We start from the raw sequence: 22,243 nt of genomic DNA on the forward strand, positions 1-22,243 counted from the left end.
GTAATGAGCCATGAGCTTCACTGCACCTACTGTATGTGAATATGTGTGTGTGCATGTGTACCTTAAGCTGGTAACCTGACAAACGTTTGACAGCGCTGATGTCATGATCTCGGCAGTGAGGCTCTCGGCGTAGCTGGTGCCGTCGTGGCCGATCCCGCTGTCTGCATTAAGGCTGGTGTTACTCAGCTCCCGTTTAGCTGTCTCCATTGCCATTGAAACCATCTCCTCTGCAAAAACTGCTCTGTGGTCTGGGTCGATGTGGATCTTGGGAATCTCCACGCCGGACAGACGTTCAGCTCCTGCCTGATATTCTGGCTCCCGTTTCCGCCTCTGTAACAGAGACTGGTGTTGGTGTGACCCGTGTTTGGTGCAGTATGGACACTCCTGGACCAGGCAGTAGCGGCAGGTCCTTTCTCCCAAAGCCTGGACCCCAGACGGCCCTTCAGAAAGCCTCTGAGCGTGAGAGAGCCTGTCATGGCCTTGTGTCCGCAGGTACTCCCAGGATGAATGTCCAACGGAAGCCAGGCTCATTTTCAGTGTGTCATCTGCTATCTTCCTCGCATAATGCTCAACGACCTGCATAACCCTGCCGCTGTAGCCACCATCGTGTAGGCTTCCTGTGCTGTGATAATGTCTGCTTTTATCCCCGGACAACAAAGGGCAGGAGAACGAGTTTCTGATGAGATTCTCCGTCATGTCTTCAAGTTTGGATTTCTTATAGAGACAGGAATCAGTGAGAGACTTGGGGAGTCGTCCAGTAGAGAGATGTAGTTTGCGTGTGACGTCGCATGTGATGTTGTAAGCTAGAGACTCTGCAAAGTTGACCAGATCCTTGTACCCCCTCTTACTTTGGCCCCCAGTATCTGTGCAAGAACACCGACCATGGTCACCGGACTGAAAGACCCCCGTCTCTGCTCTATCTTTGGCCGACACTCCGTCACTACCAGAAGCTTTCCACTCATCTGGAAGAGACTTGGAGGAGTGAAGTTGGCTGCTAGAAGATCTCTTCTTGATTTTACGACTAGCGTGAGACAAGCCTAGTTTGATAGAGCGGTAAGCCAAACGGCTTGCATACTGGTCTAGGACCAACTCCCTACTGCCGCCCTCTTTTTTCAGCACCCTGATGAGGTAGCCGGCGTATTCATCCGTCACACTCTCACAGCTGGGGTACTCAGAGGACAGACCAGAGCTGGAGCTGGAAATGGCTCTTGAAGTGGAAGTGGTAGACTGAGAAACTGAGGCTATCAGGTCATGAGACCACTGCTCAGCCAGTTTCCTTAACCTCCAGTCTCTGTTCTGATCGGTATTGGGTTGAAACGGGTGTCGGTGGAAGTGATGCAAACATTCAGAGCTCGATCTCTCAAAGCTTCTTCTCCTGAGACCTTTGTGATATGGACACTGTTGTCCAGAGCTCACCATCTTCTTCACATCATTTATGACCTCCCCTGCCACCTCGCCAGCATACACCCACAAGGTGTTCAGTGTCTGCTCGGAGAACTGAGCCACACTGTCTCTCACTCTCTCACTGCCATTGCTCATCTCTCCCTCTTCCTGTGCCACTCCCAGGGTATCCATCTCTGTTGCCATGGAGACAATATGACAAGCCAGTCGCTCAGCATAGTGGAGAGCTTCCTTGTTAGACATCCTGCGTGAGGACATCTGGTTTGGATCATGCCGGCCAACCTCTCCCTCTAAACATCTGTTAGTGGTGCTAATACCTCTTTCTTCAACTGCTTCTTCCTCATCCACATCCTCTGCGCTGTCTGCTTCCTCAGAGAGAGACCTCATCAGATTGAGCATAAACTCATTCTTGTCTGCCTCTGGGATTATGTCTTTTGGCCCAGGGCCCGGCTCAGGCTGATAGTGAGGGGTTGGAGGCGGCGTAGCCGGAGAGAACTCTTTGGCCAGCTTGCTTTTCAGCTTTTTGGAGAACCGTTTGATCTGTTTCTCTTTGGAGACCTCACTGGGCTGCTGAGGGGTGGAGGGAGGAGTACCAGGTGTCCCAACCGATTTTTGGCCAGTAGTTGGAGCTGAGTCATCGGCAGGAATGGATGTTCTATTTTGTCCACCCATGGCCGTATCCGGCACATCAAGGGTATCCATCATTACAGGATGTGTTTCAACCACACCTCTCCTCCTGTGGTCTGTCTCACAGTGAACTCTTCCCTGGTTTGAACAGCCCGTTCGAAAGGAAATATGAGGAATGTGGACATCAGATGCTTGATCAACAGGAGCACCTTGCCTGACACACCCATCATACCTGAAACTTTCCCCGCCAGCTCCCAACTTTGATGGAGAATCAGGACTCTCCTGCTGAGAGTCCCTTCGATTTCCGATTGTCTTTGTAAGGAAATCAGCACATTCACCAAAACTCCTCTTCATTTTTGAGGTGGTTATTAGCTCGCAGGCCTCACTTACTATCATGTCTACCATGTTTCCAGAGAAGTTTTGGAATGGAGACTTCCGTTGGGAGGGTTCCTCTTCAGGTATGGATGTCTGAGTTCCAGGACTGTATGTGTGCGTTTGGGAAGAGTCATATGACAAAGCCGCTACCCCGTTGGCGCTGGTCTCTGGGCTATCTAACAATCCAGACTTATTCTGACAGATATCATCTGTGTTCTGGAAGTGTGAGAGAGCTTGGCCTGCCTGGGGCACAGGGACACAGCTGGCCATGCCTGAAACTGTGAACAGAGCATTCTTTACTGTGCAGGTAGCATCCTCTCCTGAGGGCCCCGGGGCCCCTGCAGCAGAACTGGCACTTAAAAGCTGCTGGTTAGCAAAGGTACTGCAGGTGCGAGCGCCACTGTTCTCTGCACTAACATAGCAGATGTTGTCCAAGGACACACTAATAGCTGCTTGGCTAGTGAAGGCAACGTCAGCCTGAGACAGCTCTATAAAAGCCTCCTGGATTACAGACTCAGACAGGTCGGAAGCATAGGAAGAAACCACCTCTTCTTCCTCCTCCTCCTCCTCCTCTTGCCCGTGGCCGAAAGACCAGTCACTAGGCGTAAGAGGGGTGGAGGGATGGGAGAACTGGCATACCTCCATTATGCCTTCAAACACCAGCTCTTCTGCCAGATCAGCAGCAAACTGTGTCACTGTACTGTGAAAAATCTGTTTTTTCACCGTGAGGAAATCTTTCAGTGCCCCAGAAATGGCCTCGCCAACCAAGAAGCCAGCTAATCCACTGACAGCCCGTTCCTTCAACACCAAAGCATGTCTCATCCCAATCTCATGGAAGGCCATCTGAAAAACTGAGGAGGTGAGTCTGGCAGCTAGGTGACACAAAGTGGTGGTGCAGGAGGAAACACCTTTCTGGAGGTCTCGCAGGGCGCTGCCTAAGCTCATCTCAACCAGGTCAGTAGCAAACCTCTGAATGCCATCCTTCAGAGAATGGGACTTCTTCTGCAGCTTGGCAACCGTTACCGTCTCTTGTATTTCTGAGAGCTTCATCAGATAGCCTGAAGGGTTCTGAAACTCCTTGTGGCAGACGCAACTGAGATTCTTGTTGTCACTGATGTCAACAGCGGACTGGTAGCCACACACAGACCCAAGAATTTCTTTGGACAGACTGCTGGCAAAGTCTGAGTAGGTCTTATATAGAGAGCAGAGATCTTGAGGTTTACGCAGCTCCGAGCTGTCCTCTCCCTCTTCATCCGTCTTCCAGAAGTATTCCAGTGATCCACAAGAGTCCACCAGAGGACTGAAAGCAGAGGAGCTCACAGGACTGAAGAGAGGACCCCCGTTCTCCTCAGAGGGACTATGCGCCAGCCGCGGGGAGTCGGGAACTTCAGAGTTTATGGAGTAAGGAGAACCTGGTTTCAGAGGGGTAGGCTTTTTCACATTGGCTGGGAGAGTCGGCTGGTCGAAGCGGTGAGGATTCATGACCTTGGTTGAACAACCTCTGGAAACATATTTGGATGCTGACCCATTGGAACCGGCGTCAGCAGACTTTTTCTGGGGGTTTGAAGCACTGATGGGGTCCAGAGGCAACGTGAGAGTGCAGCTCTCTGAGCTCAGCTCCTCCAGGTCATCAAACTGATCAAAGCTGTCGAAGAACTCGCTGACCTCAGAGTCAGAGTCTTCGACTCGCTCCCTGGGCCCCCCTGGAACCTGTGGGATGTCCAGCTTGGCCAACAGGCTCTTCTGATAGCCCACTTCATCCAAGAAAATGATGGGGCTAGGGCTGGAACAGTCAGACTCTTCAGACTCACTGACATGGGTCAAAGGGGAGGGCAGACGAGCTCCAGGACTGCAGTAAGTCCACTGGGACTCAACACCTGAAGAGGACTTCTGTACTGTTACAGATACATCTGGGGCCAGCCTATGTTTGCCCGAACACTTCTTGGAAGATGAGCTGACGATAACGCGGGAGCCTGATAATTCCTTTTTTCTCTTGTGGGCTGGGATTGTCTGTGATGCCACATCACGCTTTTTAAAATGACAGTACGCAGCTGCAGCTGTGAAAATGGACAGGAAAAAGATACAAGGGAAAAATGGTGGTATTAAAACAATGGTAAGGGAAGTAATAACACAAGCACCGTGGAGAAGTGTCCAAGAATAAAGCAAAAGCTATTTATTTTTTGGACAAATTAACAGGTTGAAAGAATGCATTCCAAGTTGTAAATAACCTCGAAATTCAAATTTATAGCATATCATGTAAGACCAATACCATGCACAAATAATGAGAAAACATATATTAGAAATTACAGTCCTCATTGTCTTTTTTAAACATGTGAATAAGACCCTAAAAGCTATAAACTTACGTGAATTTTCACCAGTATCGTCCTCTTCCAGATGCTCCAGGGCAGTGACAAAGTCATCTTCAATTGAAGAAACCGACTGGTTGGTGTCGTCTTCTTCAGGGTGGCTGTGCTCAGCTGCACCCCTATGGAGACCCTGGAGGTCCAGAACGTAGCGGACCCCCGCCATGTAGCACCCCAGCAAACCCATCAGAGACATGACGGTGGCCTGAGGGTAGACGCCCGTGCTGGGATTTAGCCTAAGCACGCACAGAGCCTTCAGCCAACACTGAAAAAAACAATACAGGAAAAGACAGGAAGGGGATGAGAAATGTTTCAAGTTTGCTCTGCCTAGCAGGTGTTTAAATACACACACACATATCTTTTGATACACTGAGTTAGTGATCCTGTCTTGCAATTGCATGGACAGACCAGCTGTTATTGTAAAAGCACTGAACTTCAACAAAGTAAACAGAATTAAAATGCAGTTTTTTTAATCTCACAAGGGGAGGAAGTGGGCTGGAAATGCATTATTATGTCTGCACCTAGGCTGCAACTTTTCAGAATACAACATAATTTTGTGCAAGAGCACATTTTAGAATTCATACGAGTGGGAGGTCTTGCTGTTTTGAATGGAGAAGGAAGAAAAAAAAGAAACAAAAACACTGAAAGAGCTGCAGGGAGCTATGTGAAGAAAAACAAGGCAGAAAGGACATGGAAAGACAAGGCTGCAGTCGTGGGCTGCACAAACATCTGTCTGACTATCCCACCTGCATTTCCTAAACAGCGTGAGAAAGATTTGATGCGTCCGTTGGAACAATGAGGCCAAGATGTGGGAAAACAATTTAATCAACAACCGCCAACGTTTAGTTTAACTAGTGAGTTGAAAACAACACTTTTTTTTTCTTAAAGCAAACAGCTTTTTTGTTAGTACATGATAATCTAAACTTTCAGCTTCAGTTATTTCTCCAAAAGGGGAACAAAAAACACATAAATCATATTTTTATTTTCATTTAACACAAACTAAACTATAATTCAAAACTACTGAGTTTAAAAAGTAAATACACAGCACAAAATCTAATAGCTAGTAGGACCACCTTAATCATAAATAACCTGAATTATTTTCTGTATCATGTTATCAGTGTCTCACATCGCTGTGGAGGAATTTTGGCTAAGTATTCTTTACTGTTCCCCAATCATGCTGAGACAATTTCTTCAAAATGGGAGGTCTGACACCTACTGGAGGCCTGGCGTCTCTGTGCTCTGCCAGCCGGCGGGAGTCTTTGAGAAGCAGAACCTCATCATTCTTGAGGCTGTGAACATTGAGAGACCTGAGCAGCTCACACAGCCCTGCTGGCAGAGATGATAGAGCCTGAAGGACAAAAATATGGAGACAAACTCTCTTTTAGATATTAGATTATAATACAATCATTAAAAAAAAAAAAAAAAAAAAAAATCATCCTTTCAAAATTCCAAAAAACGACTCAAGACCTTTTCTGAATTTTCTCAAAGTTTACATGAGAACACATACCTTCTGCGTGACATCCTCCCCATCACATTGTCCAGGCAAGCACACAAAATGAACCTGCAAGAACATGGTTTATGGTTAGTATTAATGAGTTTCACGTTTAAATGTCACTGACCTTTGCTGGTGAATTTGCATTGCCGTTTGTGTGACAAACCTCTGCCAGTTTTGAGGTGTCTGTGCCTGGCAGCTCCAGGGCAATGCTGCACAGCTCTTTTTTATTCCTAAAGAGGCTTTTTGCAGACTGCGCCCCACCATCACGCACAGTCTACAAACACACATGCATTACAGGGTTAGTCCTGATGAGAAGCCCAGAGTTTATGCATTTGCTCTTCACAGCATCATGCTTGACAGAAGGACGCTTAGGGAACTTTGGCATGCATCTTGCAGGAAATCATGTAGAAATTACAACTGCCACATTTAACACAGCAAGAAAACATCTGCAGATCACAAGGACTTAAAATAAGTGTAAGCTCAATATTGTATTGGATTATCAAATGCAATAAAAAGAACAAACAGTTATGCATTTTAACATAACACACAATCCTGCGGCTGTTGCAAAAGCATTGAAAACTTTTCAGACAGATATTGTATAATATTGCTGCACAGATGACACCTCCATCATGCTAGTTGTATTCATTCATAATGACCAAATATTTTTATGCATGACGACAGCAAGTTGTTTAAATGTTCTTTCTACTAACTTTTTTGCTAATTGAATTTCAAATTGACACATTTACCCATTTTGTTGATGCACATGGCAGACTCTAATCATATCTAAATGTTTTAAACTTCCATACCGACTGAGCTTCATCACTTCTGTACCGCCCCTGCTGCATCTCTCCCTCTGTCCGTTTCAAACAGGGCCGCGACATCAAGCAACAGTACTTAAGACTTGGCTTTCACTTTGCCGGCCAAGTTGATATCGATATTCAAAATTTGAATATCGATTTTATTTATTTTTTTACAAATAATAAATCATGTTTCGGATGGGTTGTAAATCCAGTACAAGTTTATTTTATAGATGGGCTTGAATAATATTTTTAATGTTCATTTCATATTATCTAAATGATATGAAAAACATTCAGCAAACTATGTATAACATTGCAATATATCACAAAATCTGGATATCGCAATATCGTATCATAGCTTAAGTATTGTGATGTGTATCGTATCGCGAGGTCCTTGGCAATACCCACCCCTAACACCACATTTAGCAAACGCTTTTCAAAGTGACTTACAACCGAACAACTGAACATGCATGTTTTTGGACCCACACAAGCACAGAGATCATACAAACTCAACGAACAACGAAAGACTCCTGCCGAGAATTGAATCAGGAATCTTCCCTCTCTGAGGTGCTAACCACAATGCCACCATGCTGCTGCCACGTCTGCAATATTTTTACAAATTCCATGACAGTTTCATGTCGTAAGGGGTAGGTCGCTTTCAACCTTAACCAAATAAAAATGTACACTTTAACTCAAACGCTCATCAAGACCCCAAAAAGGAAAGTTTGCCTCTGCCTCATTAGAACAAGGCTTTGGTTGAACATACTGGTCCCAAGGTTGGTGCGTGTTCTGAAAAAAGATCCTAATGAGGTAATAAACATGAACAAACACGCAAACCTTTGCCTGATTCTGTCCTGCTGTTTCAGTACATACTGTACATGGCAGTGATTTAAGAGTATCCAACAAATAAAAACCAACAGAGGGACATATTTCCAACTCGACTGATGGATATAATTTGGAAATTCAATAGCACAGCCTTAAAAAGAAAAAGAAAATTGTTGCAAAATTGAACAGTGTTCTGGCAGACAGACCTCCTTCCGTACGGAGGCCCTGGACTTCACCGAGACCCCTCTTATACGGGCACAGGCATCCATAGCAACAGTTAGTTGCACACGGCTGATTGTCGGCTCACAGCTCACCTGTAAACAGACAAAAATCCAAACGACAAAGACAGAAAAGAACAAAGTGAATGATATGGCAAAGGAAGCTTTACAGTATATAGAAGGGCTAAATAAAGAGTCCAACTGACATCTTCACTCCCTGTGATTTTTCTATTTTTATGAATATACAATCATCCACTTTGATCAATGTGATCTTTTACTTTGATTAACCACTTGCTATTGTATCCCTCAACCACGGCAACAACCCCCAATGCAGTGTTAATTCAGACAGTATACTTCAATTCTATCTACTCTTATAAAAAATAAGATTCACGTTGTGGCAATACGCGACTAATAAAAAAAAGCCAAGTCACTGCACCTGTGTTCCAGTGAATCTGTGAGACACATTACACATGACCTCAAAGCTGTGTGAAATCACCACGAATCAAGCTTTTAAAGTAGGCCTAAACTTGCCCTGCTGGTAAGGATAAGCTATTGTGGGCCCGGCTTCATTGATATTCTTAACCCTGCCAGGCCTGCATCAAAGATCAAACAAAAGAACAGGGGCGTGTGTGCTCTGAGCAGGGGAAACACACTCGGTAAGCAGCATGAGAGCGCGAGGAGAGGAGGCTAAATATTTATAGTGTACAAGAAGGAAAAGTTTCCCAAGAAATCCAAGCCTTTCCTTTGAGCTGCGATCCAAAGCAGCTCACCGAGTCTAGATTCAAGCAGGTGGTCTGATTGATCAGCCCATCCCGGATCCTCAGAGGCAGTGGGGTGGACTATATGCACATCAGCTTCCTCCGGTTATCCAGGACCTGCTCGCTTCTCATGGGTGCTTTGGTGGGCTGTGCAACAACACCAGCAGCCACTGCTGCCTAACCTCAACTATGCAAAGCATCCACAAGCTCTCACAAGGAAAGCGGGCACAATGATGTCTTTTAGTGCTGTGCCTTACTTGTAAAACAATGAGGAACATGAAGACAGGACTTTTTTTTTTTTTTAATCCTGGGAATTTTCATGTTTTGCTGACAGCTTTGGCATTCAGTGATACAATTTGTGAGAACCAACTCCATAGGGCTAAATCCTCAGCAATGTGGTCACATAATGACTTATGTCTTTACTGTTAGTCCCTGAGATCAATAAGTGCAATTTAGTGCATCTAAGTCCTGGCTTACACAAGTCTTCAAGGGCTGATTCACGTAAGTTCTTATCATCATTGGTATAGAAATCTAACTAAGCTCATCAGATCCAGCCAAACAACTGTCTTCTCAGAGGGAAGACAGGAAAATAACCCGTCAGAGGTAGAAACTGTGTAGTCTGAAACCCTGTTTGGTCGGGGGCTGATGTGGGCAAGATTTTAAGTGTGGGTGGCCAGACAGATAGATTAACCGAGAACAAGGGAGACAAGAGTATTCTGGCAACAAGACCAAACAGCCGCCTGTAATAAGCCAAAGGTGAGTCTGCAGTCGACCAATGGCAGTAGAGCAGGTGTCATGGGATCATGAGATCTTTGGCCCCATCTGCATCTGAAAACTGTAAGATATTTACTTTTTGTATGAATTCCAGCTCATTTCAGTTGAAAAAAAAAGGTATTTTGCTATACACCAATATTCTCTTCCGTTTCAGCCATAATATTTACAAGGTCTTTCTTTGTTGTTCTGGGAATCATTTGAACATTTCACACATCAGCGTGATCATCTCTGGACACAGAAGCTGTGAACAGTTTGATGGGTGTGTGGTCCTACAGTGTTTGTGCACTCATATTCTGTCCGAACAGATGAACATTGGACCTTCAGGCATCTATAAATTGCACCCAAGGGTGATCCAGACTTGAGAATATCCAGTTCTCCTCATGTCTCTGTTGATGTCTATGAATTCCCTCATCATGCTGTGCAGCAACTTCCCTTGTGCTTGAATGTAGGCCTCAAACTGATTCAAATGTCAGTGAGATTATCAGCAGCTTCTGCGGCTAAAACATCATCATGTGGATTCTCCAAGTTGATTGAAACCACAGTCAACGTGAGAGGCGTTTTCACTAGCAGACGCTCAGAGTAAACCCGCCAAACAGGAACCTCTCACACGGCTGACCATCTTCTGAGCGCCTTAGCCAGGGCGTCTCCATTGTAGCGCCACACTAGAACCTTTGACTGAAAAAGTAGCACAGCCAACCACAAGGTGGGAGCAATGCACATTTTTTGCTGTTTGCAAATGGCCAGCAGCATCCAAGGAGATGAAAAGGATAAATGCAGCAAAAGAATAATGACAAGAAGAAACCCATAGACTCTCTCTAGGTCGTCCTCAGACGAGCTGTCCATCGTTGTCTCCAGTCATCCTGATTCTCCATACATCTTTCCAGTTCGCTGGTGCTCTGGGCCCCTACATCCTTCTTGAGTATGTCCACATATGTTGGTGTAGGACGTCCTCTTGACCGGCGCCCGCCTGTTGGCTCCCACAGCACCAGCTTGCTGGCTGACAGTTCTGTGTGTCTTTGGCAGTGCCCTGCAAGTCTCATTCTCCTTACAGCAACCTTTTCGCTCACTCTTGGTATTCCTTCATATAGGACACGGTTGGTTACAGGTGCATTCTTGCTGATGTTAAGCACTGCACGCAACATCCTGGTGTAGCACCCGTCCAGGGATTTCACTACGGTTGGTTGGGGTCCAGCATTAACTGCCAGCCAATAGACAATAGATGTTATTTGTATTTTTGTTTGGTTTGCTTTTCTTAAACATACACTGTGGTCACAGCAACTGAGTTTAAAGAAAACTCCTGCCAGACCTCTACATTGGCATCATACACCAACAAGACCTTAACCAACTTGCCGGTCCAACTATGTTTTTTTTTCTTGTAATCTCCAACTGTTCATCAAATGTACTCATAGCAAAGTCTCTCTGCTCCAAATAGTTCAAATGAGTTGTGGTCACATGATTTATGTTCACGTGAGAGTGCTAAACATAATTTAGAATTTTTTTGTAATGTATGTGGTGTAAACCTCTGATCTTCAAAAAGTACTAAACAAAAACCAAAAAAGTTCTCTCACATGATCCCAACATTTCACCGATAAAAACATATTTGTCTTCACTGAGCTACTGTATAAATGGAAAAGTTTTCTCAACTTCACTTTCAAATATGAGTGGAAAAAAGTAGTTTTTTCTTCTTCTCCTGAATTGTATGAAGACTTCTGGTTACAACTGTGTAAGTGAAGCAAAATTCATAAATAATTACCAATAAGTATACAACTAAAGCCTGACACCGTGTCATAACTGCATGCGATGCGAGCGAGCATCAGCGACAAAATCAATTCCATTGCGACGCGGCGCACCGTTTTTTTTGCTGAACATTTGTCGGATGCCCTGCTTCTATTTTCTTCCTGTCGCTCGCGTTGAAAGCCGGTTGAAAGCGCTGTAGGAAACAGTCATGGATGAGGAACGGCTGATCCAGTTAGTTGAAATGAGAAGTTATCTCTATGATTCCTCCTCATTTCACTACAAAAACCTCAATAAAGTGGCAGCTGGCTGGAGGGAGATCGCCAGGGAGCTGGAAGTTTCACAACTTATTATCTAAAGCTTGTGTCTTTTTCATTTACCTTAATGTGATAACCAGTCTCTGCTTAGCGAGAGACTGACCAATGGGAGTCGCGCTCGCTTCGTCTGGTCCGTTGACCTCGCTGAGCTGCACGGATTCCAGGCAATCAGCACATTTTTTGGGAGGTGGACGTCAGGCTACGACGCAGGCTACGGAGAGCCTCCCGCATAGCCGCGTACCCGACGGCGTAGGTTTAACGCGGAACCCTAAATCAGGCTTAAGCCATAAGAGTAAAATGAAACACACAACAAAAAGACTGCAGCAAAAGTTTAACTAAATGTAATGCAGTTAATTCTAGTCGTGTTAATCAGAGTAATGCTTTTCCTGCAATAAACCCCCCCCACAACATCTTGAAAATGTTATCAACATTAATAATGTGTCTAATTTAGCAACGGAAGCCCAAGTGAAGCATGAACAGCAGTAATAACAGAAGCAACAGCAAAGCTTTGGATAGAAAAAACAAAGAAACAGTGTCATGCTGAATTTTCTCATGCCCACTTTGGCTATAAATAAAAAGTGATTTAATGTATCATCTTGCAAGGGAAGAAATTATGTATTTTAATTTATTTAAATATTAAACCTAAAAATCTAAAGTAGAAGGCAAGTGGACGATTTGCTGGTTCTAGCATACTCTGAGAGGATTCTTCAGCTCCAGCAGACTGCTGAGGAGCTCCGGGTGTATAAACTGTTTGTGGGACATTCATTCTTGTGAGTTGTTCCAGTCACATGTAAATCGCTGACTACTCGCCTTGCCTGTGGGTTGCTGTAGTTATTTTTCAAATGTTGCTTGTTTACATTGTTATTTGTATGCCTTAATCCACTGTAATCCTTACTCAGATGCACCCATCACTGTGGAGCAGGATAATCCAGAATCATTCAAACATGTGACATTTTCCATTGTTTGATTCAAATTACCGGTATGCAAAAGTGAAACCTTTGGGTTGATTAGCTTCACTGATAAGGATTTTCTTAAAGCTACAAAGCTACAAAGCAAGGAAAGCATCCTCTTACTTTCACTATTACACATTGTCATGACTTCTGCTGCTGATTAGGTTTCACCTAATATTTAAGCAACTGCAGATCATGTTCATTTAAGATCTTTTTTCAACCTGATTTCTTCCTTGAAGAAGTTTTTTGCTTGATGAAAACCAAAAATATGACCCTTACAACATGGAAAAGCATCTTTTCAAGGACCACAGGACACATCTTCAGACATGGCTGTTTGAGAACCTTAACTTCATCAGTTAAGGTTGAATAACTAGTTACCAGCGGAAACATATTCATCATAGCAGTATTGCTCCAAAGGGACACTCTTATCTGTTTACTTATTTAAATCTCAGTCACCTTTTCTTCTTTTAATACAGGTGTGGCCTAGCATTGTACAAGTTTTTTGTGTTTTAATTACACAAAAAAGTGTTTTAATAAAAATGTCAAATATTCTTACTAATAAAAGGCAGAAAATCAGAATCTCGGCCTGTCACATGTGAATATTAGTTACAGTGTCTAAAACCACCACAACAGATGTTTTCTAACTTTAGCCCTGCAGGCCACATCCAGCCCTCGTTTTTTTATTTTATCTGACCATGAAAACACACAAAAGACAACTATGCATTTACAACACAATTCTATACTGTTTTAGACTTAAATACACGAGATGTTCTACCATACATCTTGATTTAATTTCCTGCCTGTACCCAGTGGGTGGCGGTATCTAATATTAAGCTATTTCCTCCAACAGTTTTTTTTATTAAGTCATGGATTTGCAACAACACTTTACAAGGGAAAAAAATGAAGAGGGAAGGCTATTTAAAGACAGATGGGAAGCAAAACATCTTTCTGCCTATTGGAGATGAGCCAATATTTGTGCAGTGGCCTGAAGCCAGATTTGAACATGTCTGCCACACATCTGCAATAGTAATTACTTTGTAATCATAAAAGTAGGAATAGTATAGTAGTTTAAGGTAGAGGCATTTATGTAACATGTTTAAAAAAAACGTGGGTATTGAAATAGTCTTGTAGCTAAACTGAATCCTGATGTGAATCCTTGCACCACAAGGTGATTTTCTGTGAGGGTCGTGTTTTACTTGAAGTGACAGGTTTTGCTGTGTAAACAAACACTAACAGGAAGAACAACACGGACATAGCTGTGTGTCACGAATCAGTGCAGCAAACACCTTCATGTGATAACAACTGCATTTCTATGATTATTGTTTTATCCCCCGTGACTTGTTGACATCCTTCCTGCAGCCGCCTGAATATCACATCCTATGGCAAGCCGTTTTAATATTCAACAGCTAGACTGGATATGTGTTGCAGATATCCGCAGTTCAATTCTTCCTAGTTAAAAAGAGCATTTCAGATATCTACAATTACATTCTTCCTATCCACAATTGTCATTTCAGATATCCACAACGTCATTCTGCCTAGGACAAATGACGTCACTTTTGCCAGTCATGTGTGTGGGGTTTCTAAACAGATATCTACAATTCAGTTGCAGATATGTGAATGTGCAATGTGAATTACGGATATCTGCAACTGAATTACGACTAGGCGTAATTCCAGTTTCAGATATCTACAATTTAATTCTGACTATTCATAATTCCAGTTTAAGATCTTTAATTCCCCTCAATTAGATATATCTACATCATCCTTTTTAGATATCTTAAATTAAGTTTTGACTAGTCAGAACCAAGTTGTAGATATTTTGAACTGGAATTATGACTAGTCAAAATGACGTTGTAGATATCTCAAACTGGAATTACGGATAGCCATAATTTAATTGTAGATATCTATAATCAAGTTATAGATATCTTAAAATGGATTTTAATTAAAGAGATATGTCAAATTGGAGATATCGTTAACTTCCATTCTGCCTAGTCACAATGTAATTACAGATATCTTGAATAGATTAGAGCAGGGGTCACCAATCCTGGTCCTCGAGGGCCGGTGTCCTGCATGTTTTGCTGCTTCATTGTACCGTGATAAAAGTGACTGTGTCGTTAAGAGAATTGTGCAGATCGCAATGACAAGCTGATGACGATGATTAATTAGAATCAGGTGTGTTAAAGCAGAGAAAAACTCTAAAACATGCAGGACAACAGCCCTCGAGGACCAGGATTGGTGACCCCTGGATTAGAGTTTTGACCAGTCAAAGTGACGTTAATAGATATCTTGAATGACAATTCTGACTAGACACAATGTAATTACGACTATAGTCAAAATGCAGTTGTAGATATCTGCAAGGTTAATTCTGGATAGTCAAACTTAGCCATTAAATGTTAAAACGGCTTGCCATACACATCCTCCATCGCAACAGAGCACATTGGAAGCGAGCAGGCTGAAGATGCTGATTTACTTGTTTTGTGGTTAGACATGTTTACGGCTGGATTTAGGGTTCTGCGTTCAACCAACGCAGAGCCTACGCCGTAGGGTACGCGTAGGTTGGTCAGCCCACGTAACCAGTACTCGAGTTGTAAAAAAAAAATCAGGGGGGATGGTGGATTTTATCATATGGGGACAGATAATTTGTGCTGATTACAAATAATATAATATATTACAAATAATAGCACTGAACAAAACACCTGCAGAAATACTGCAGGAATGACATAGCAGCAGTTAAATGCAGCCTTCTGTAAGCTTTAAATATCCACTGGGCTTACATCAAATACATCAAAACACAAAAATAAAAAACTGTTTTCTGAACTTATCAATATGACTCTGTCCTTCACAGGATAAGTACAATGGATCACTGCAAAAACTCACAATCTTAACAAGAATATTTGTCTTTTTTCTAGTTAAAATGTCTCATTTTAGTAAAAAAAATCTCATTACACTTAAAACAAGACTCATCACTGGAAAAAAAAACAATTTTCACCTGTTTCAAGTAGATTTTCACTTAAAATAAGTAGAAGAATCTGCATGTGGAACAAGATTTTATTGCTTGTAATGAGAAGATAAATCTTGTCCCATTGGCAGATTTTTCCTATTTATTTCAAGTGAAAATTTACTTGAAACAGGTGAAAATTGTCAAATAAGTTATTTTTCTGGTGTTATTTTTCTGGTGATGACTCTAAATGTTGAAATAGCAGTAAAACCACATTCATTGATGAAATGACATAAGGGATGGAAAGGGGGAATGGCAGTTTTACAGAGAGGAGGATGTTGACCGTTTTTATTTCAGGGGGGGATGCCATCCCCCCTCATCCCCCCTCAACTCCAGTACTGATTACACCACGTAAAGGCTGATTTATGGTTCTGCGTTACACCAACGCAGGGCTTACGCCGTACCCTACGCCGTAGCCTACTGCGTCGATTTAACGCGGAACCATAATTCAGCCATAACACCATGCAATCCAGTCGGTTCTAGCAGCCCTTTGGAGGTCATTAAACGAGGACATTACGGTGTGATCTCTTCCTCCCCGTCAGCACCAGCACCGTGGTCGGTCCGTGTAGCTGTCAGCTGCTGCTGGCTAGCAACGGTTGCTAACGGTGACATCAGGGAACCATGGGGCAGAAACACCCGTCCAGCTGGAGCTGGACCCCAACCCACCAGCGTTAGTGTGTGTACCGGGGCCTCACCTCCCGGGAGCGGGGCTCCAGCAGAGCTGACAGCGGCCGCAGGGTCTGCTGAGCGGCGCCGGAGCGAGACGTGTCCGTCCGGGACTCTCCTCCGACCACAAAATGGCAACATGGAGCTGCACGTCCGACCGGAGAAACAATACACCTACAAACGCCTCGCACAGCCTCGACAGTTCATACCTAGTTAAAATACGACATTCATTTACTCTTCACTGCAAAATAAAATACAAAAAATTTGAATTAAAATGTAAAAAAAAATGTTTTTTTCTGATTTGTAAAGGCGTTTAATGACCCCCCCCCCAGAATAACCAGTCCCCGGCCTGACGATCAGGCTGATGAAAACAGCGCCAGGCAGCACTAGTGGCACGACGAACACTCGATCTGCCGCATTACATCACACAAGCACACTGGTGGGAAATGACCAAACCAGTAAGGATTCTTGATGATAAGCGTCATTTTATTCTATTTTACTGATATCCATTGTTTTGTTTTTTTATTTTTGTTTCGTAAATTGGAGCACTTCAAAATAATTTCACGAGAGAGATCAATAAGACATTCTGATTCGTATGCATGCATCAGGGCCGGTTCTAGAAAATGATGACTAGGGCTGCATCTCAGATCAGAGGGGGTGCACATGCCTGGCACGTTATTCAACACTAAATTATGCATTTTCCCATAATTTCAAGCGGAATGATACTAGCAAAACAAGAATATTTAAAGTGTATTTCAAATGCTTTATTGCAGCAATATTACTGCAGAACAAAGAAAATGCTACATTTAGTCTGGGCTACCTCACCCATCGGACAATCTAGCAACAGATGTTTCTGACCCTGAAAATAAAACATAGAAATTCAAACTAATTTTATCTATACAGCTCAAAACCATCACTAAACATGACAGTCATTTCAAGTGGAATGATACCAGTCAAACAATAATATTTAAAGTGTCTTTCAAGTGCATTTTTGCAGCAATATCGCTGCAGAACAAAGAAAATGCTACATTTAGTCTGGGCTACCTCACCCATCAGACAATCTAGCAACATAAAATAAAACATAGAAAAATAAATATAACTATATATAAACTTGCTTGCGTCGTTGTGCTTGAACCACTTCTGAATATCCATCGTTACTTTGTGTTAACGGAGCAGCAGAGAGCAGTGTCTTTCTGGTGCACGTAACTGCTGGACGCAGATGAGTGACGTACACTGGCTGATTTATGGTTCCGCGTTGCACCAACGCAGAGCTTATGGCGTAGGATACGCGGAGACGCGAACGTACAGTGCGCGTTGCCGCGTACCCTACGCCGTAGGCTACGCCGCCGATTTAACGCGGAACCATAAATCAGGCTTAACGCGCGCGCATTTGGCAGTTTTCTTTTCGTCTTTTCAACTGAGCATGCAAACACATAAACTGAGGGTGCAATGCATGCTTATGCACCCTCGTAGAACCGGGCCTGGCATGCATGCATGCGTGCGTGCGTGCGTGCGTGCGTGCGTGCGTGCGTGCGTGCGTGCGTGCATGCGTGCATGCGTTCGTGCATGATGTATGTGTGTGTGTGCGCGTGTGTGCGTGTATACATGTGTGCATGTGTGTGTGTATGTATGCATGTATGTATGCTACAACATTTAAAGTTTGGATAGTTTATGTGTGGGTTGCAGCTTCTTGGACATTAGAAAAAAGTTGACTTGGCTCATTCCTGTGAAGTGAAGCCACAGAGGTATAAGAGAAGGGACACCCTGAGAAACCAAAATACGGATCATAAAAAAGACTGGAACAGCAAGACTGGAAATACAGTTATCTCACTGTCACAGTGCCGTGGTTAAGCTTTTGTTTTGCTACAAATGCTTTTAATTTGAAATCAACAATTAACAACAGGCCAGTTTCGATCAGTGCCACTGTTTGGCTTAAGGTTTTTCTCCCACAAGGGGAGTTTTTACCTGCAGGTGTTTATGTTATGTTTATGTAATAGTTGCTCGGGGTCATGTTCTAGGTCTCTGGAAAGATCCTAGAGACAACTTCTGTTGTAATAGACGCTACATAAATAAGATTTAATTGAATTGAATTGCTTCCCTGATTTCGAGCAGCAGACACATGAAATATCAGGCACATGAAGAGACTGATGTCCATTATTAACAAACGTCCAGCAGGTGCCGGGCCGGCGCTGGAGCCAGTTCAGAGCTGGATCAACTTTGGGACATTTTAAGAACTGGTTTGCTTTTGCATACACAAAGGATTACTACAGAGTCATGTCATTACGGCTCTTCCGATGTTGTTTGAAGCTTCCTTTACTGTACTCTGAATTGTAGAGGACAGCAGTCCACAAAGGAAGCAGATTACATTGTACACAGATCAATAAAGCCGCTCTGCATTTACCTGCTGCTTTGGACAGGATGATCATGCACCGGATAGTGTTCACAAACACTCGCAACCAATTTGAAAACACTAAAAGTTGTTTTTGCACAGCTGCTTCCACCTTATTTAAAATGTTGCACCCCTATTTTATTCAAGCAGATTATAGGCTGCAGTGGCTCTAATTCTTTTTATTTTATCATTATTTTATGTAATTTCTGTTTGGTCATTTACTGCAGAGTAAGCAGTTATCTCCTTCATGGATGGCTGTGGCCTGATTTGGTGTCAATTCTTTGTTAATTCCTTTTTCTTTTTCTTTTCTCCTAGCTCTGCATAGATGGGATGGGCACCGACTCTAAATGGTCCTAGCAACTAGCCCAACACAGTTTTGAAGCCAGAGTAGCTCAGGTTTTCCTGGTTTGGAAGTGTGCTTTCTTCATGGTTCGCTGTTAAAGAAAAAAAAAACCCTCACAGCAGCAAAGAAGACACTCTTTGTGGGAGACATGTTAAAACAGCACAGTTCTAAATTACCTTTGATTTCATCGTGGTCTTGACTCGTCTTTCTACTCATCCTTTTAGGCGTCATCGATGCTTTCGATACAGTCCATCACAACATTCTTGTTCGGAGGCTTAGATGTGTTATTGGGATTAAAGGAACCTCTTTAACCCGTAGTTAACCATGTTTATCTGATTCTAGAAATATATGTCCAGATTCCAATGTGTTCACGTGAACAAGGGGTCTCCTTAGAGATCAGCACCGGCCATGGAGTCTGGATGCGATACCTTTCACCTTATCTCTGTAATTTCCACTTGTTTTATGTCATTGATTGTACTTGTACTATGTACATCATATTCATCTTATAGCTGATCTAATCTTAGCCAACAGATACATATTCAGATGAAACAAGAAGTCTTAACCAGCTACCGAAGTCATTCAGTTACTTCAAGCATGTCTTCTAGACATAAAGGCCTCAATGACATTTTTTTGGCTTGTAAAATCAGATAGAACAGATGTTATTGTCTTAGGATCCAAACACTTCATTAACATCCAATGATGTTGATACTCTCAATGGTATCGCCTTTGCCCCCTGTAGGGACCCTTGACTTGTTTTTGAGCCATAATTGTCCTTTAACTTTTACATTGAATGAGTTTCTAATCTAAGACTGACCTCTTTCATATTTGTAATGCTGCTGAAACTAAATCCCGTTTCACTGTGATCCATGCACATGTGACTTCAAGACTGGACCACTGGAGTTCCTTGTTCTTGGGCTGTTTCAAAGTTACGATCAGATGATGCAAAATGGTGTGGGGGGAGTTCTCTAAAGGATAAGCGGTGGGAGATCACATTTCTTCATTTCAAGTCTGATTCTCTGAGTCTCTATTCTTTGGCGTCCTGTGTAATCCACTGTATCATTTAAAATCATGATCCCCGCACATAAAGCTCCATTGTATCTTACAGAGCTTATGAGTGCTGTATTTTCCCGAAGGACCACTCTGCCCTCGACTGAAGGTTTATTTGTGGTTTCTGGAGTTGCATAAAGAAAAATGAATGGGAGGCAGAGTCCTCAGTTTTCTGACTCATCTCATGTGGAACCATGTCCTAGTTTGGGTTCAGGAGGCATACAGGCCTTTATTACCTTCACTTAAAACATTTCCTTTGGATAGTTTTTCTTTGACCATAAAAGTTACTGGATGACCCATATGTTTCTTAAGAGTGGTTTTAAAGCCTCCTTTATTTTATTTAGTTTCATTCTTGAAGGTGAAATCAAAACAAGACAGAAATACACTGCATATGTATTTGGGTTTTATTGAATAAGAGATATGAATAGGTAGCCTGTTTTAAGGCACCTTTAAATGTACAACAAAAGCTCAACCATTTATTTATTCAGAATACAAAAATACACATCTTGGTGACTCCAAATTGTAATAAATAGTTAACCATGCATTCTAACCATAAAAAGGCACAGAAAACAGTCACTTATAGTAGTCATAAAAATGATCAACTACTTTACCAAAATCATCCAGATAATACAGGTGACAACTGTAACATTATATCCCAAATGTGAAAACACAATACACATCAAATCATTAACCTTAGGCAATAAATATGCAAATATTGTCTATAGCTACATATATATTCTTAAAAATTAAAACTGTGCCATTGTAAACATAATGTAAACAAATTAAACTCCCCCCTCACTTTGAAAACCATGTCAAAGACTACGAGTTAATCTGTCTTTTTGAGATCCTTGCATGGGTTTTGGTGGTTTTAGAAAACCAGGCAGTTTGCAGCATTATTTTGTATTTTTTTTTTACAGACCACTGGAAAACATTCCTTTTTTTTTTTCTTTTTTCTTTTCTTTAACGGAAAGTTGAAGTGCTCGCGCATCATTAAGACATGCAGAATGTAGAGTGACTCTGCTGGAGAGCTGCAGAACGATGTTTTGCTCAGTTTTGGTGTCTGGCGTGATGGAGTAATGTGATGTGAGGTTAAACTTCATGAGCGACGCAAGGTTAAGAGCAGTTCAAAACTGTCCGGAGACACAACAGAAAAGCTTTAACATTTAAACATATGCTAAAAGTTTGATTATGTAATAAAATCTGAACTAATAAAGAGCATGGGACCATATGTACTCTGTGAGTTTGAGGTTCACTAGGATCAGAGCGAATCGATGAAGTGGATTATAAATTGGTAGATTGAACAGTTCTCTGGCTGCAGGATTAAGTACAGCACACATGCATACGTACATGAAAGTACTGATCTTGCATTGGAATTTGATTTGTTAATTTCTTCCTGCTGATGAGCAGAATGACAAGATGAAGTGACTGTCGGCATAAGCAACTGGAAGATAAAAGGTGTTCAATGTGGGACTTTAAAACATGAGATATGCGAGTTCTCCCTCTTGTGGAGATTTAGAAACATTACATGCCCTTGATTCGGTCACATCCTGCATCTACTTTAAAAGCTCCACTCTTTCATATTGTTAGATTTTACAACAGGTTGGGGAGAAAAAACTATGAAACAAAAAGGCCAAAGTGAAAAATTTCTTTTGAATGAAAAATATGATTGTTGAGTTATGTGAAAAAGAAACAACAAAAAAAAAGTCAGGTTTTAAAATGAAATAAATAAAACCTAAGATGAACAGCACAGTACGTATTAAACTGTTTTTATCAAATAAAACTATGCCATAGTGCAGAACCATTGCATGAAAGACTCAAAACGCTTCAGGATTCAGAAGCTTGCAGAACCATCTTTAATAGTATTAAGATAACTAATTGTTTCATAGATGGTTTTATCAGTCTCCCACATCCTTGTGGAGGACTTTTGGGTTTCTCACCCTTAGACAGTTGCTTCTGTTTGCCAACATTTGTGTTCTACGCAGCTCTTTTAAGGTCCCGCCACAGCATTTCAATCAGGTGGAGGTCCTGACTTTGGAAAGGCTTTCACAACACCTGGAAATCTACTCTTTTCAGATGTTCTTTTGCAGGTTTGTTGTGTGTTTTTGGGATTCAAATTCTTCTATTACATGAACTAATGTTGGACTGACAGTGTCACATTCGATTATACAA

General features: G+C 42.4%; 1 protein-coding gene across 6 annotated transcripts in view; it reads right to left on the reverse strand.

The window, feature by feature from the left end:
* akap11 (A kinase (PRKA) anchor protein 11) overlaps positions 1 to 16,645 on the reverse strand; it is a 31,263-nt gene extending 14,618 nt beyond the window's left edge. For 3 of the 6 annotated variants that reach the window (XM_061723231.1, XM_061723230.1, XM_061723229.1), the window contains exons 1-7: positions 16,325 to 16,645; positions 8,090 to 8,220; positions 6,425 to 6,535; positions 6,274 to 6,327; positions 5,983 to 6,114; positions 4,767 to 5,031; positions 62 to 4,460 (exon numbers count right to left, since the gene is read on the reverse strand). In XM_061723231.1, the coding sequence (XP_061579215.1) occupies positions 62 to 4,460; positions 4,767 to 5,031; positions 5,983 to 6,114; positions 6,274 to 6,327; positions 6,425 to 6,535; positions 8,090 to 8,220; positions 16,325 to 16,436 (5,204 nt within the window). In that variant the 5' untranslated portion in view covers positions 16,437 to 16,645. The remainder of the gene's footprint in view (positions 1 to 61; positions 4,461 to 4,766; positions 5,032 to 5,982; positions 6,115 to 6,273; positions 6,328 to 6,424; positions 6,536 to 8,089; positions 8,221 to 16,324) is intronic. The other 3 variants (XM_061723234.1, XM_061723233.1, XM_061723235.1) reach the window with 3 other exon arrangements.
* Positions 16,646 to 22,243: the final 5,598 nt, after the last annotated feature.

This window comes from Cololabis saira, chromosome 6, assembly GCF_033807715.1.
Source record: "Cololabis saira isolate AMF1-May2022 chromosome 6, fColSai1.1, whole genome shotgun sequence".
Classification (NCBI taxonomy): domain Eukaryota; kingdom Metazoa; phylum Chordata; class Actinopteri; order Beloniformes; family Belonidae; genus Cololabis; species Cololabis saira.